The 17,146-nt window shown below is 42.8% G+C and overlaps 1 protein-coding gene across 1 annotated transcript; it reads left to right on the plus strand.

Annotated features, from left to right (window-relative positions):
* Nucleotides 1–3,137: 3,137 nt before the first annotated feature.
* enosf1 (enolase superfamily member 1) lies at nt 3,138–16,724 on the plus strand. Its single transcript, XM_066681174.1, has 15 exons — nt 3,138–3,287; nt 3,531–3,633; nt 5,300–5,415; nt 5,714–5,800; nt 9,016–9,042; nt 9,181–9,253; nt 9,339–9,377; nt 10,248–10,330; nt 10,940–11,062; nt 11,775–11,909; nt 12,051–12,092; nt 12,873–13,002; nt 13,121–13,220; nt 15,201–15,282; nt 16,190–16,724. The coding sequence occupies exons 1-15, from the start codon at nt 3,204–3,206 to the stop codon at nt 16,274–16,276; spliced, it is 1,311 nt and encodes a 436-aa protein (XP_066537271.1). The 5' UTR covers nt 3,138–3,203; the 3' UTR covers nt 16,277–16,724.
* The last annotated feature ends 422 nt before the right edge of the window (nt 16,725–17,146 follow it).

Here is a 17,146-nt window from a genome sequence, read left to right on the forward strand (position 1 = left end):
TATTGGACAGTCAGATATTCACTATTTATGAAACTCTGAAAGTTCGGCCTCTGTTACTTATTGGTGATCCAGTAAACATTTAGCCGTTGATTCAACGTTGAAATAACGTAATGACTGCCGTCTAATCAACGTTCTCTTAAGGTTGAAAATGAAAGTTGAAAAGACGTCCAAACACAGACATTGAAAAGATGACTATTAGACATATTTTGGACGTCCACTGACGTTATCAATTGGTCACCACTTAACTAACTTATTAAGATGGATTCTGGACGTCCATTGACGTTTAAAATATGTCCTTGATGGACAGACTACTTTTAGACCTATTTTGAACGTCCAGGGACGTTCCTTGTTCACTGGGGATGTATCTATCACACAGTAACATAAGGCTGCAACACAAAGGCTAATTAAGGCTAACATAAGGCTACAACACAAAGTCTTAACTGGACACACTACCACTCTACGCTAGCAATAAACAACATGAAAAATTTATAGAATAAATATAGCTTTTTCCATGAGGCATGAAGCATGATGGCAACAGTTTTGCAGACCGTCACCCCCACACAGCGTCTTCAGGGCCATGGAGCCTACCACTACCAAAATACTAATAGTTCAGTAGCATTAAGGAAATAGAGTCATACAAAGGAGTACGTTTGAACCATTTTTCATGGAGAAACCTCAGCAGAAAAAACTATTTATACAGGAGGTCCTTGGGTTACGATGTTTCGTGGTTACAACACATCTCCCATTTACTGTATAAAGGTCGTAAACGTCGTAACACGAACTTCGTGTTTGGTGTGCGCAGCGGAAGAATACACGGTTACGCGGCTCGAGACCGAGGAGGATAGGTGTTAGGATAGGATAAGTGCTTACAGTATGTTATTTACGTACAGTATGTACGTATGTTCCGACTTAAACCGAAAATCGGTATACGACGCAACGTAGAACGGATCAACGTCATAAGTCGAGGACCCCCTGTATTCTGTTTAGTTTGAGAGAGCAATATTACATACTGTGGAGGATTTAGCATTTGTGTACAGGGTGGGCCATTTATATGGATACACCTTAAGCACATTTTTTTCTTTGTGAATTTCCCAATAAGTTTGATGTGTCACATGACCCTCTTCACATTGAACAAACAAAATTTGGATCCAAAATGGCCGCCACAGTCACCACCCATCTTGAAAAGTTTTTCCCCTCCCATATACTAATGTGCCACAAACAAGTTAATATCACCGACCATTCCCCTTTTATTAAGGTGTATCCATATAAATGGCCCACCCCCTACTTAAATGAGACTTTTTAAATGAATGTGAATAATAATTGGGGGATCAGGAGCCAACAAACCTACAAACTGTGATTTAACACCACTCGAGTTCTTTGTGAGCTGCCAAGTGATTAAATGAAGCGTTCCGACTTTGCCCAGATTGTTATGTCAAGTGCAGAGACTTGGTGAGAACACTAAGACTAGGTTAAAGAAAGCAATTTAAACATAACGAGCGGGGAGAAATATGAGCATTGAAAATAAATCATGAAAACAACCGAGTGAAAATGGCTAAAATGAGTGTCCTTGGGTTAGGGCAGGGGTCGGCAACCCGCGGCTTTTAAAAATAATTACTGAGTATTTAATTAAAATGTATTTTATTTTGGTTCGTTCATTTTCAAAATGTGATTCTAGGAAGATTATGGCGATCTTGTAACATCTAAAATATTTTAATATTCAATATTTAAAATATTTTTGTCGCTCTTAATACACGTCACAACTTCCAATGTGCGACACCCGCCAGTGTGCGGTTTTTTTAACTTTTTGACCGCTGACTGCACTGCACGCAGAGAGAGGACAGCGTTTTTGTTTGCTGCCAGTGGATAATTTAAGTTCGGCGTTTTTTCCCCATTACTACAAGGACTCAAATAGACATTGAGTATTTTATTTAACCGTCAACACAACGTCTTTTTTCTGAGTTAAAAATGTTTTGTTGCATGCAGAAATGTTATTTCATTTTCTCTGCAGTCGTTCATTGATTTCATAAATATAACACAGTATAGTTTGTTTATACACAGCACAAAGGCAAAAAAAACTGTTATGCGCAGTGTTATTTCATTTAAAATTTCAAAAGGGCTCCCAGTGCTTCTGTTACTGTGTGAAACGGGTCCAAATGGCTCTTTGAGTGGTAAAGGTTGCCGACTAGTGATGTGTCGGTCGCGAACGAACCGGTTCAACGAGCCGGCTCTTGTAAGTGAACGATGAGAGCCGGTTCCCGTCTAAGACCGAGCCATTTTTTTCTAATACTTGTCATTCAACTAATCAGAGAACATCACGCAAGCTCCAACTCTCCGAGCTGAGACACATGGTTTTCCTGAATGCCAATCTGCCTTCCAAAACATAGTTGAAGAAAATGTTAAATCAGTTAAATGTTTGTTGACAGTTGTGGTTGTTTTAATCACTACCGTTGAATGCTGCTGTTTTGCACTTTGCAGAGTATTTGTTTATTTTATTACCAGAAATGGACGATTATTTAATTTAATAAGCTATTTTGTAATACCTACCTTTTGGGTTCCATTGGCTATATTTCAGAGTTTACAAGTGATTTTTTATGAAGGTGTTTAAATAAAAATCCAGTTATTTATACAATGGAATGTGTGAGTGCAGTCAGTGAGTTATTACAAGACAGACATAAATCAATTGGCCATTGCAACACTATTTATTATTTTTAATATTGAACAATAATGTTTTGTCCATATAGTCATGTAAAATGTAGGTAATATTGTTCTGTACCAGTGGAAATGGTACCAGTGGTAAAACACAGAGCCATTTAGGAGCCGGCTCCCCAAAAAGAGCCGAAATTCCCGTCACTATTGCCGACCCCTGGGTTAGAGTAAACAGAACAGGCACAGAAAGTCATTCTGAACAGGGCTGTTGTATTGTAATTGCTTTATTTTTACATTTGTACATGTCACTGATGTTTACTTAAGACACCGGAGCCGTGTTAATCTGTGGAAAGAGGGCAGAATAATATTCTATTATGAATCGAGGAGTGAAAAAGTGTATGATTTTACAGAATTCGAATCAGAGTCGAGTCCACGATGTGTGGAATCGATTCCTTGTCCGAATGTAATCTAGCTCCGCATCTATCTCTGAGTGGGCGGGTCCTCGGAGAGTAACCGGTAGTTCAACCTGGTTCTTCGGCTTTTGGAAAGGCGACAAAATGCTGAAAGGCAAAATTGTGAAGTTGACAGTGAACGACGTGAGGTTCCCGACGTCTCAGGGGCAGCATGGATCAGACGCTATGGTAAAAGCCTTTTAACAGTGTTTAAAACAGTGTAGTAAACAACGAGTGCAGGTTTCATGGTGATACAGGAATCTCTGTACTTATATCTCTGTGTATAATAACAATATTATATAATTATTATATAACAATAGCCCAGAATGTCAGCTCCCAGTGCTCATAGTAAATAAAGTTATTGTAAATAAAGTATGAGCTCACAGAGAGGGAGTGTGTTTAACCCCGTGGTCATGTGACTCATGTCCACAGCACACTGATCCGGACTACTCTGTGGCTTATGTTGTTATTGAGACGGAAGAGGGCCTGAAAGGATACGGAATCACTTTCACCATCGGAAAGGGCACAGAAATCGGTGAGTTCCTGCAGTAGCAAGTGATATTTCAGTCTTTCAGTCTTTCAGTCTCTCTCTCTCTCTCTCTCTCTCTCTCTCTCTCTCTCTCTCGACTTTGGATCTTTCCTCTTTGGACTTTACTTAAGTAAAAATGCACCCCCTCGTGGTTGCCATGTGTTTTACACACACACAATCTTCATAATCTTCATTCATCCGTGCATTACCTGCAGGGCCACATTCATTAACAAGTGTCAGCTAGAGGTGCATCAATAAAACAGATTTGTGTTGAATAATACAGTCATCCTCTTTGGTTACTGCAGCAAAGGGAGGCAATATACAGGGTGGGCCATTTATATGGATACACCTTAATAAAATGGGAATGGTTGGTGATATTAACTTCCTGTTTGTGGCACATTAGTATATGGGAGGGGGGAAACTTTTCAAGATGGGTGGTGACCATGGCGGCCATTTTGGATCCAACTTTATCTGACCCCCTTAGACTTTCATCTTTGGGGTCATCTGAAGGCAATTGTCTATGCTGTGAAGATACGAGATGTGCAGCAGCTGAAATTACGGATACTGGAAGCCTGTGCTAGCATTTCTCCTGCGGTGTTGCTATCAGTGTGTGAAGAGTGGGAGAAGAGGGTTGCATTGACAATCCAATTCCCAATCAAAATAATGAACCGTATATTCGTTTTGAAGACAGAAAGGATGTCTTCGTGTGTTCAAATGGAAAATGAATCGTTTCTCTCATTCTACATTCAGTCTAAGAATCAAACTAATAAAATATACACGGACCATCAGGTGTTCATTCCATATATATCAATGTTCATTCTATATATAACATTAATTCCATAGGTTTGATCATTTAAAGGTACATTTATGCTATTGGTACACTGCATATAAGACTAAATATTTGTCTGTAATAGTAATATAATAGGGCGGCATGGTGGTGCAGCAGGTAGTGTCGCAGTCACACAGCTCCAGGGACCTGGATGTTGTGGGATTGATTCTCTCTCCAGGTGACTGTCTGTGACGAGTGTGGTGTGTTCTCCCTGTGTCCACGTGGGTTTCCTCCAGGTGACTGTCTGTGAGGAGTGTGGTGTGTTCTCCCTGTGTCTGCGTGGGTTTCCTCCGGGTGACTGTCTGTGAGGAGTGTGGTGTGTTCTCCCTGTGTCTGCATGGGTTTCCTCCGGGTGACTGTGTGTGAGGAGTGTGGTGTGTTCTCACTGTGTCTGCGTGGGTTTCCTCTGGGTGCTCCCACAGTCCAAAAACACACGTTGGTAGGTGGCTTGGTGACTCAAAAGTGACAGAGTGTGTGTGTTGCCCTGTGAAGGACTGGCGCCCTCCAGGGTGTATTCCCGCCTTGCGCCCAATGATTCCAGGTAGGCTCTGGAACCACCGCGACCCTGAACTGGATAAGGGTTACAGATAATGAATGAATGAATGAATGAATGAGTAACATAATAGTAGCAGAATTTGCTCAGTATTTGGGGGTGACTCGTCTGTATGTGTAGTGCATATCATGTACGTTTTTTTTTGTTGTTGTTTTTGTGTGTGTGAAAATTAACTTACAACGTCTGCATTTTTTTAAAAATACAGTAGATGAATTGATATTATTGTCAATGGTAAACGAAGAGGGAAAAAAAACTACTACTCCCCCCACCCCCACTTCTTCTCCCTGCAGTTGTATGTGCTGTAGAGGCATTGTCTAATCTGGTGATTGGAAAGTCACTGAAGGAGATTGTGAGTGACTTTAGAGGCTTCTACAGACTCCTGACTAGTGATGGTCAAATGAGATGGGTAAGTGAACTCGCATAATTTTACCACCAGGTTTTCTAAATTAACTTTCTTTCATCTAATACCTTTCTGTGAGGAAGCTTTTGGATGCAGTAAACTCTTCAGAAGTCTGGTTCCCCACCATTATTAAACTATCAGACTCAGCAAGTATCTCTAGAAAGGAGCATTGCACAATAAACCACACTGAATAACTTTGTATACATATCATTTTACAGAGATTTGGAAAAGTCAGTAGAATTTCCTTTTAGTGAAGGTACAAGAGTTATTCCAAAATTCATTGCCTTTTTTTTTTTTTTGACAGATTGGACCAGAGAAAGGAGTCATCCAGCTGGCAACTGCAGCCATTCTTAATGCCATCTGGGACATGTGGGCACGTGCAGAGAGCAAGGTGAAAAACTAATACACAAACAAACACACACACAACTCACTTTTTACGTTTTATATGTGTTTATGCCATATCAACATCAGCTTTTCTTTACAGTGCGTGAAGATTTCATGACGAATAGATAAATAGAAAGGGTCCATGTTTATGTTGTATAACGTCTTGTTTAATTATTTAATCCATCCATCCATCCATTATCCACCGCTTATCCGGGTCCGGGTCGCGGGGGAAGCAGTCGGAGCAAAGAAACCCAGACCTCCCTCTCCCCAGCCACCGACTCTAGCTCCTCCGGGGGTATACTGAGGCGTTCCCAGGCCAGTCGAGACATATAGTCTCTCCAGCATGTTCTTGGTCTGCCCCGGGGCCTCCGCCCCGTTGGACATGCCCGGAACACCTCTCCAGGAAGGCGTCCAGGAGGCATCCGAACCAGATGCCCGAACCACCTCAGCTGGCTCCTCTCGACATGGAGGAGCAGCGGCTCAACTCCGAGTCTCTCCCGGATGTCCGAGCTCCTAACCCTGTCTCTAAGGGAGAGTCCAGACATCCTGCGGAGAAAACTCATTTCAGCCGCTTGTACCCGCGATCTCGTTCTTTCGGTCACTACCCAAAGCTCGTGACCATAGGTGAGGGTTGGGACGTAGATTGAACGGTAAATCGAGAGCTTTGCTTTTTTGCTCAGCTCTCTCTTCACCACAACGGACCGGTACAGAGCCCGCATTACTGCTGACACTGCACCGATCCGCCTGTCAATCTCACGCTCCATCTTTCCCTCACTCGTGAAAAAGACCCCGAGGTATTTAAACTCCTCCACTTGAGGCAGGATCTCACTTCCAACCTGGAGAGAGCACTCCACCCTTTTCCGGCTGAGTACCATGGACTCGGACTTGGAGGTGCTGATCCTCATCCCTACCGCTTCACACTCGGCTGCAAACTGGTCCAGCAAGAGGTGGAGGTCCCGGCTCGATGAAGCCAACAAGACCACATCATCTGCAAAAAGCAGACATGGAATCCTGAGACCACCAAACTGGACACCCTCCGCCACTTGGCTACGCCGAGAAATTCTGTCCATAAAAATTGTGAACAGAACCGGTGACAACCGGAAACCAGTCGGACTTACTGCCAGCCATACGAACCAGACTCCTGCTCTGTTTGTACAGGGACTGGATAGCTCGTAACAAAGAGCCCAGTACCCCATACTCCCTGAGCACCCCCCACAGAATACCCCGAGGGACATGGCCGAATGCCTTCTCCAGATCCACAAAACACATGTAGACTGGTTGAGCAAACTCCCATGCACCCTCCAGGATCCTAGCGAGGGTAAAGAGCTGGTCCTGTGTTCCACGACCGGGGCGGAATCCGCATTGTTCCTCCTGGATCCGAGGTTCAACTATCAGTCAGACTCTCTTCTCCAGTACCCCCGCATAGACCTTACCGGGGAGGCTGAGGAGTGTGATCCCCCTATAGTTTGAACACACCCTCCGATCCCCCCTTTTTAAAAAGGGGAACCACCACCCCAGTCTGCCAGTCCAGAGGCACTGCCCCCGATGTCCACGCGATGTTGCAAAGACGTGTCAACCAGGACAGCCCCACAACATCCAGAGCCTTGAGGAACCCGGGGTGAACCTCATCCACCCCCGGGGCCCTACCGCCAAGGAGTTTCCCTACCACCTTGGCCACTTCAGCCCCAGTGATAGACGAGCCCCCCCCCGGGGTCCCCAAGCTCTGCTTCCTCTGCGGAAGACGTGCTGGTGGGATTGAGAAGATCCTCGAAGTATTCCTTCCACCGTCTGGAGACGTCCCCAGTCGAGGTCAACAGTTCCCCACCCCCACCATATACAGTGTTGGTGGAAAACTGCTTTCCCCTCCTGAGTCGCCTGACGGTTTGCCAGAAACTTCTCGGAGCCGAAAGTCGTTTTCCATGTTCTCACCGAGCTCCTCCCACACCCGAGTTTTTGCCTCAGCGACTGCCGAGGCCGCAAGCCGCTTGGCTCCTCTGTACCTGTCGGTTGCCTCCGGAGTCCCCTGAGCCAACCAGGCTCGATAGGAGACTCCGGAGGCAGACTGGGGTGGTGGTTCCCCTTCTACTCCTCCTTGGATCACCACCTTAACGTGGTGGAGGGGTTTGCGTGCCTGCGTGAGCCTAGGAGCTATGTTGTCGGGGGCAATAGCCCCTGGTAGGGTCTCCCAAGGCAAATTGGTCCTAGGTGATGGGCCAGACAAAGAGTGATCCATAAAGACACGGATGAAAAAGACAAGAACACGGACACAGCCTCCCTTGCCCGGAGCAGGGTTACCGGGGCCTCACCCTGGAGCCAGGCCTGGGGGAGGGGCTCCTTGGCGAGCGCCTGGTGGCCGGACTTTCACCCATGGGGTCCGGCTGGGCTTAGCCCAAAGGAGATACATGGGTCCACTCTCCCATGGGCCCACCACCTGTGGGAGAGGTAGTAATCCGGGTCTGGTGCATTGTGGATCGGGTGGCGGTCGGGGTCGGGGGCCCTGGCGTTCTGATCCTCGGTTACTGAAACTGGCTTTTGGAACATGACGGAAACCAGTCGGACTTAATTATTTAATATTTGACCTATTCCAGTAAGCTCTCTATTATTGACACATCACAGCAGCAACAATGTTTGTGTACAAACCAATTAAACGACAATTTTCTGATTACTAAAATACTCATGAAGACATTATGCACCCACTTCTTGAATAACAGCTTTTATCAGATTTACCCTGAAAGAGTCATGGAGGGTATTCCACTGATTTTTACTGATTTCTCAGTTTAGCCTCAAGTCAAAAAACAGTAAAATGACTGAGAGACATTCCTTATGGACAGTGTCTGCGTGGGTTTCTTCCGGGTGCTCCGGTTTCCTCCCACAGTCCAAAAACACACATCAGTAGGTGGATTGGCGACTCAAAAGTGACTGTGAATGTGTCTGTGTTGCCCTGTGAAGGACTGGCGCCTCCTCCAGGGTGTATTCCTGCCTTGCGCCCAATGATTCCAGGTAGGCTCTGGACCCACCGCGACCCTGAATTGGATAAGCTGTTACAGATAATGGATGGATGGATGTTTAACTGTGCCATGTAGTTTTCTTTATGAGCTACTTTAAGGGCTTGTAAACTTGCTGAATGTATTATTGCTAAAATCAAAATTTCTGAAGACTAAACTGTCTATGTGCACACACCTGTGTCAGCGTCAATTCTAAAATGTCTCTTTTTCTCTGCAGCCTCTTTGGAAACTCCTAGTTGACATGGTAAGACCATTGGACAGTAATCTGATGTCAGTGCTGTGTATTGCTCAGTTTGTCACAGTCTGGGTTGGGTGTTGACAAAGCCCCTAAAGTGGTCTGCTTTATGTAGTCAGGACAATCTGTGCCCACTTGTGTCCACAGGAGCCTAGCCAGCTCATCCGCTGCATAGACTTTAGATACATCACTGACGCTCTCACTGAGCAGGAAGCATTAGGTGAGTTCATTATTAGTAGACAATAAAATGATGATTCCCCAGCATTTACCTCACAGATATCTCTCTATCTCTCTCTGAGAAACAGATTTACTGGAGAAAGGCAGAGCGGGAAAGCAGCAGAGAGGTAGGAAGCTGATTTTGTTTACTGTATATTTAAATAGCCTACAGAAATATCTAATGGAAGTTAATCATCACAGACACAAGAGGTGTGACAGAGTGTAGAGTGATGGCACATTGTCGATCAAGACAATGACGCAGCCATGCTCCAACCACAGGAACTGAACTTGCTTAAAATATCTAATAATATTTATTATTTAATAATATTTTTCCATAAACTGCAAGCTGAGCCAGTTGTTTATAATAGAGTCATTTTCACATATAAGCTCTGAGTGAAACCCCAGACTCTCAGCTCTAGAGATGTCCCGGAGTAACCCTGTCACACATGCAACACACAGCAGGACCTTTTCTGTGTCAGATGTATTCTTGCAGTGAGAAATGTGCCGCATGCTTTAGGCATGGGGCGACGCCTGTGCAGCACATTCAGGAGAAACCTCTGAGCATTTTGAGCTCTGTTCACAAATGCACTGGCTTGGACATTTTAAGGAGTTTCTACGAGGGAGCTAGTTGGATATAATCTGAGTAATGTCCAGGACGGATGTTGCAGGTGTTTGCGTTCACACATACAGCTCCTCAGGGTAAACGCAGAAACATTTTTGGTTACATGCATGTGTGAAAGGAGCTTAGGTTTAGCAAAGAATCTCCAGAACATCCACTACGTAAGATCATATTATAAATTAACGGGGAAAACTACTTAATGCACAATTAAACATACCAGCTGCTGTTTACATGGTGTAAAATGTGGGATCAATTGACCAATAATAATAGTCTGAAATTACCTTTAAGTATTTGTTTTGGGCAAAGGATATTCTGATTTATTTCCATTGAGGACTTTCAGTTCCACACATGTGCTGTTCACTACTGCTGTCTGTTGTAGAAGAGCAGATGCTAAAGGAAGGATATCCAGCCTACACTACTTCCTGTGCCTGGCTCGGCTACTCAGATCAACAGCTCACACAGGTAATAGGTGTGTGTGTGTGTGTGTGTGTGTGTGTGTGTATGTGTTAACACACCGTTAAACAGTGTTCTCTCCCTCTTTATTAAATACAAAGCAAATGACTAATAACTTACTCACTCACTTGCTCCCTCACATTAAACAATGTGCTCTACAAGGGGCAGTATTCAGTGCTTCTGCTAAGGGAATACTGCTGATGAAAAAGATGGTTCAGATAGAGATTGTTGTATTGCTTGTTGACAACAGTGTGGACAATTGTCACATTAAAGTGACCAGTGCTCTTTAGAACGCTCTTGTGCAGATGGAGGCCTTACCTCAGTCAAAAAGTAATTTCTGTTTAAACAACCACAGCTGTCATTTAGCAAACTGAAAGATAATAGAGGGATGGATAACGTGGTGTTAGCTGATATAACAAATCTGTACAGACTGTGTACTCAGGAATAACTGATGCAAAGAGCTAAATGACTGAGTGAAGTCAGCAGAGTTCTGGGGTGAAACCAAAATTGTGTAATAAACCTGTACTTAAGTAGGCACCCACTCTGTGGAGGATAAAGTGGTTCATTTTCAGAGATTAGAGATGTATTTAAAAAATGCATTTTTGTGTCGGTGTCTAGCTGTGTTCAACTGCTCTGGCTGAAGGATGGACCAAGTTCAAAGTGAAAGTTGGTGCTGATCTGCAGGATGACATTCGGAGATGCAGCCTCATTCGGAAAATGATTGGTCCAGAGAAGAGCCTGGTAATGTAGCCAATCAAAACTCAATAATTCATTAATTCATTCAGTTATTCTTTCATTGTCTCTAAGCATTTGTCCAGTTTAGTGTCGCGGAGGGTATCAGGACTCTACCTGTTGTGCCACCATAACCCAATTAGACTTAATTAAAACAGTTATGTAGGAGCACAGCAGGTAGTGTCACAGTCAAACAACTCCAGGTACAGAGTCTGTGAGGAGTGTGGTGGGTTCTCCGTGTCTGCGTGGGTTTCCTCCGGGTGACTGTGTGTGAGGAGTGTGGTGTGTTCTCCCTGTGTCTGCGTGGGTTTCCTCCGGGTGACTGTCTGTGAGGAGTGTGGTGTGTTCTCCCTGTGTCTGCGTGGGTTTCCTCCGGGTGACTGTCTGTGAGGAGTGTGGTGTGTTCTCCCTGTGTCTGCGTGGGTTTCCTCCGGGTGACTGTCTGTGAGGAGTGTGGTGTGTTCTCCCTGTGTCTGCGTGGGTTTCCTCCAGGTTCTCCGGTTACCTCCCACAGTCCAAGAACACACGTTGGTAGGTGGATTGGCTACTTATATAGTGTCCCTGAGTGTGTGAGTGTGTCACCCTGTGAAGGACTGGCGCCCCCTCCAGGGTGTGTTCCCGCTTTGCGCCCAGTGATTCTGGATATGCTCCGGACCCTGAACTGGATAAGTGCTTACAGATAATGAATGAGTTCTGTAATGTTTGGGATCTCCACTGTCAGATGATTGATGCCAACCAGCGATGGGATGTTGCTGAGGCGATATCTTGGGTAACTAAGCTAGCGGAGTTCCGTCCACTCTGGATTGAGGAGCCCACCTGTCCTGACGACATCCTTGGCCATGCTGCCATCTCCAAGGTACAGAACATAATTAAATGACATTACATCAGAATTTTTAAATATTTAAAGAGCTGGAGTGTCATTTGTGATCCATAACTATTCCTCCAATGGCCATGTCTGATTTCTGTGCAAAACTACTTGTCTGCGTCTGGGTTTCAGGCTCTTGCACCTTTGGGAATTGGAGTTGCCACAGGAGAACAGGTATTTCAATCAGTGCAATCTATCCACATTCATTTTGACCTTGAATGGACAGGCTGATAGTTTTTGGGGTTTTTTGTTGTTGTTGTTTTTGGCAGCTGAATTGAGCAGGACAAGATTTCTGCAGTCTGACCTTGAGTTGTGGAATTCCTTCATTTTTCTAGGTTCATGGTTAGGACAAACAAAGCCTAGGAAACAAATCTTACAAAATAAAAGTGAGAAAAGTGAGCAGTTTTATTTGCACATAGGAAAATGTAAAAACAAAAATGTGTTTTTGGGCTTAACGAACACTTTCTTGTATCAGATAAGGGACACAATAATGTTATCGGACTGGCTTATTTTCTTTCATCTAGCTCTCTCTCTCTCTCTCTTTAATGACTAACCCATTAAATTAGTCTCACCCATTGTTATTTTTAATGAGGTCTAATAACATTTGCCTTAAATTACCTCATTGTTCTCTTTACTCCTGAGAAGCAAATCTGCTCTGGTACTTTTTGTTCTAACGTCATGCGGCCCGAATGTAACATTATAAAGTTGGGGAATAGAATATAAAAATAAAATGTTTTTTAATCGTCATCTCATTACTAATATGTTATTATTATAAAAAAATGGCAAAAAGCTACATAAAATCAGGCTCTTTCCAAGCATTTTCACGCTGGTGTTTTTATGGCTACACAAGCAAATGTGACTTGCCTGAACATATGGTTATTTAATCGCTTGTGACTTGCACTTTGGTCACTGGGGTGTTTTGTCCTTAAGCAATTAACTGTATGTGTGTGTTAGTGTCATAACAGGGTCATGTTTAAGCAGTTTCTGCAGGCTTCAGCTCTGCAGTATGTTCAGATCGACAGCTGTAGAGTCGGCAGTGTTAACGAGAACCTTGCTATCTTGCTCATGGCCGCCAAATTCAAGGGTACGTTTGAGCAGTAAACGTGAGTTTCATAAGATAGTTTAAGACTGAAAGACTGGTCTCAAAGGGAATTGCAGTATACACTGTGTGTACAGGTTTGTAAAGTGGTATTTGTTTCCAGTTCCAGTTTGTCCTCATGCTGGGGGAGTGGGACTTTGTGAACTTGTTCAGCATCTGATTCTGTTTGACTATATCTCAGTGTCTGCCAGTCTGGACAACAGGTGAGGAGAGTTCACCAACACTGACATTACAAGCTTCATTACTAAACTGATTATTTGCTCAGATCAGATCTGTTTTGATGTTCGCGTTCTTGTTTGTAAATTGATCATATTTATATTTAGTGTGAAGGAAGCTGTATGTGGAAAAAAGTGAATTACTGTTAAGAAAAGCCGTCACTGTGGTGGTACCCTCAAGGTTACAGTACACTGTACCTTACATTAGGGAACATAATTGTTCCGATTTCAATAATAATACATTTTAAAATTGTGTTAAATATATACGCCCTATTTCATCTCCAGGACTAATGTTACGTTCTCTTATTTTACACAGTTCTGTAATGAAAGATTACAAATATTCCCCTTTAGAGAACACAACCGGGCTTTAACTTTGTACATTTTCCGAAAAAAAGGTACGGTTGAGGTACAATTTTGGTCACTAAAGTTTAAAGTTACAACATTGTTAAAAGTCCAATTTTGTTCTTTAAAGGCTAAGCACCACTTAATGGACCTCCATGAATATTTCACATTATTTTAGTTACTGACATATATAAGTATGAATTAAAATGAAAATAGCAGCTAAATTTGCTTTAAAACTGACAATTTTATTAAATTGACGGAAAAACCCGAGCTCGCTACGGAAATTCAATTAGCAAATTTCGCTACGGAAATTCTCGGACCGTGACGTCACTGGTGGACAACAGCTGAACAACGCCGCGGTAAAACACCGTTATGACTGACTGTTATGACAGTATCTAGCTAAATAACCAACATTATTCATGACAATAGCCGAGCAATAAGCTAAACTCAAATTTAGAGGGACCGTTATTCTTGTAAATGTGATCGAAGTCGAACTCGAATTCATCCGACACTATAAACCTCCGTAATGCAGCTACGTAGCCGAGTATAATCTGAGCCACCGAGTTTAGCAAGTCAAGCTAACGTTAACTAACACCAACTAAAACAGGCGAAGTGAGTGTCCTTACCCTGTTTACCTCCATGTTACAGAGGCTCTTGAACACCTTTCGTTGGTGTCCTTACATGCCCATATTGTTGTAAAAGCACCAGTGAAATGAGCTACAGATAACGGAGTGAGCGGATGGTCCTTTCCAAAGTGCCCGTTTAAAGCTGACAAATTTAGTCCATTTCCTGGATATTTTGGGATCTTTGGGCCATTTGTGCACAGATGTCCCACTGGGGGACCAACGGTCTTTTAAACCTTATTCCTTCAATTTGTAAGAAATAACATGTTTTCTGACTATCAATAAACACAAGTTAGGAACTCAAATTCCACTGTATTTATTTGTTTGACACTTTCATATCGCTGGTGCTTAGCTTTTAAAAGGTACATTACATTCTCTTCTCCAGAAGGAGAGAGAAATGTTTGTAATCTTCCATTATAGAACTGTGTCATATAAACAAAAACAAAAACACAAGTCCTGGAGATGAAATGGAGCGTATGAAATCAACACAATTTTTAAATCTACAATAATAATAAAATAAGGTACAATTGTGTTCCCTAATTAAAAGTACAAATATGCACCCTTGAGGGGACCACCACAGAGACTTAGGATTTAGACAAGATGTTAGAACATTTCTGTGAGGATTTGCTGGCATTCATCCACAAGAATATTAGTGTGGTTAATTCCTGATGTTGGATGATTAGTTCTACATTACAAACATTATAAAAGCTCATTCCAGGTGTATTGGAACACAGCCCAAAGCCTGTGGGCTTTATACGCCTCTACCTCACACTGGGCATTGAACATGGTGACCATAAGCTCATGTGCAGCCACGGCTAGACGATATTTGATGATTTTCTGCACATCATCTGTAGTCACATGGATATATATGGGGGCATCTTAAAGGCATTAATTCACAAATTATAACGTCATGTTTTTTTGAACAGTGAAAATGTTAAGAATATTGTGTAAATGGGTGTCTCATGTTATTGTGCTGCTTCTGATGTTTAACATTGTGTTAAAGGATGTGTGAATTTGTGGATCACCTTCACGAGCATTTCCAAAGCCCCACTGTCATCCGAAATGCCCACTACATGCCTCCGACGGTGAGTTTTCAAATCAATTTCAAACTAGTCAAATGAAAAGTCACAGAGGATCCTTGAAATTAGGCTTGAATGGTCCACAGATCTTATTCTGAAGCTTATCTTACATTATTTAAGTTTCTTAATGAGTTTTAAGGGGGAAATGTAGCCTACAGAGCTTTTTGTCTTGACACATTACATTCAGTGATCAAACTTCTAGATGTGTTGCTGTCCTGGAAAAACACAGCCTTTTATTCATAACTGTATTTACCACCGATCTTTCTGAAGCCATTTATTAAGAGTGTTGTAATTACGCCTCAAACGCCCAGCAGTCTGTTTGTCTACGATAATCTTCGGAAATCACCACCCAAACACGTAGGAAGAACTGATGTGATGCTGATCTCATTTTTAATTCTAGTTTACTGGTGCAGACCAGCGGTTCTTCTGATGTTGGCAGTTTAAAATATTTAAATAAGTGCTTGAATAAAACATCTTAGTTGCTTCAGTGAGAGCTGGCGATTTTTCTAAGTCATGAGACATCAATAAGGATGCATGCTGTGTTTAGACTATGTACACACTGTCACTATTTTACACTACGTTTTCATACCTGAATTCAGTTGCCTTAAGGTGAACCCAGTGCTGGTAGCTTGTATAATCTTCATAGAAAAGCCAACAGAATGGGACACCATGGCCAATGCCGTGTTTAGGCTCTGAAGTAGTTGAACATAATTCTCTGGATTGAGAACCCTCCATCCAGTCCCTTTGGGGTTATTATACAAACAGCCACAGGCGTCAGCTGTGGATGTTGAGGGAGAAGACAACACTGTGGAATCAAATCTTACAGTCCCAAGCCTGCTTCTCTAACCTTTGGGCCACCGCTGCCCCCTGAACTGCACTGAAGTGGGCATGCTCTCATGTTGGATGTTTTCAGGATCCTGGATATTCAACTGAGATGTTGGAGGGGTCTGTACTCAAATACCGTTTTCCTGATGGAGAGGTGTGGAGATCCATTCTGTAGGAGAAAGCATCTTAAGCGCCACCTGCTGCTGAACAATCGTAGCACTTAATTAGCCTTCAAAACCAGAGGACTCGATTATAAACACATTGAAGTATGAAATCAACACCAAGTATAAAACTTGAAACTTCTTAAGAAGTGATTTTTAAAATGTGAAATGAGAAATTAAAATGTGTCCAATCTGAAATATTTAATTTCAAATCAAATACTGTGAAATTTAAATAACATTTAAAATAATTTTATACTAATTTTATAAATCTTCAGAAACACTTTCTACATAACACAGGGGCTATAAGGGTGCTCTAAGCAATATAAATTTGGGAAGAATGTTTATGGAACAACTGAGGGTGATAACATTTTCTGTATGTGATTTGCTCCCACTGACGGTGGGAGAGAGTAACACTTACAACCAAGAAACATCTCTGTAAACGTTTCCATCTCTAATTTAAAATAAAACATCTTTCTTCACACGCACGTGACTCTAATTCATTCTCAACCGACACCTCAATCCCACAGCCTGTTCCATTAGGTGCTTTTAACTTAGTTAGGAACTGCTGTCTCAGCCAAAGACCCTCCGCTCACCAGTTAGCGAGTTGTGTTGTTAGCCTGTTAGCATTCTGCTAGCTGCATTCAGATTGGTTCTCTGCTTCCTACAGGTCAAGCCAGAATAGCAGACTTGTGACTGGTCCTTTTGCGTTTCAGATTTCTTTTCCTGCATTAGTAGGCGATTCTTGGCCACGTTAAGTGGTAAAAGCTAGAGTAGGAATGGCAGGAATGTTTCTCACATTCGTTTAGGGACTGCTCCAACTGAGAGCGCTAGTGTGCTTTGCAACGTTTCCTTTTTCTTTTTTTAATAATTGTTGGCTGCTAAAG

The sequence above is a fragment of the Hoplias malabaricus genome, chromosome 9, assembly GCF_029633855.1.
Source record: "Hoplias malabaricus isolate fHopMal1 chromosome 9, fHopMal1.hap1, whole genome shotgun sequence".
NCBI classification, from domain to species: Eukaryota; Metazoa; Chordata; class Actinopteri; order Characiformes; family Erythrinidae; genus Hoplias; species Hoplias malabaricus.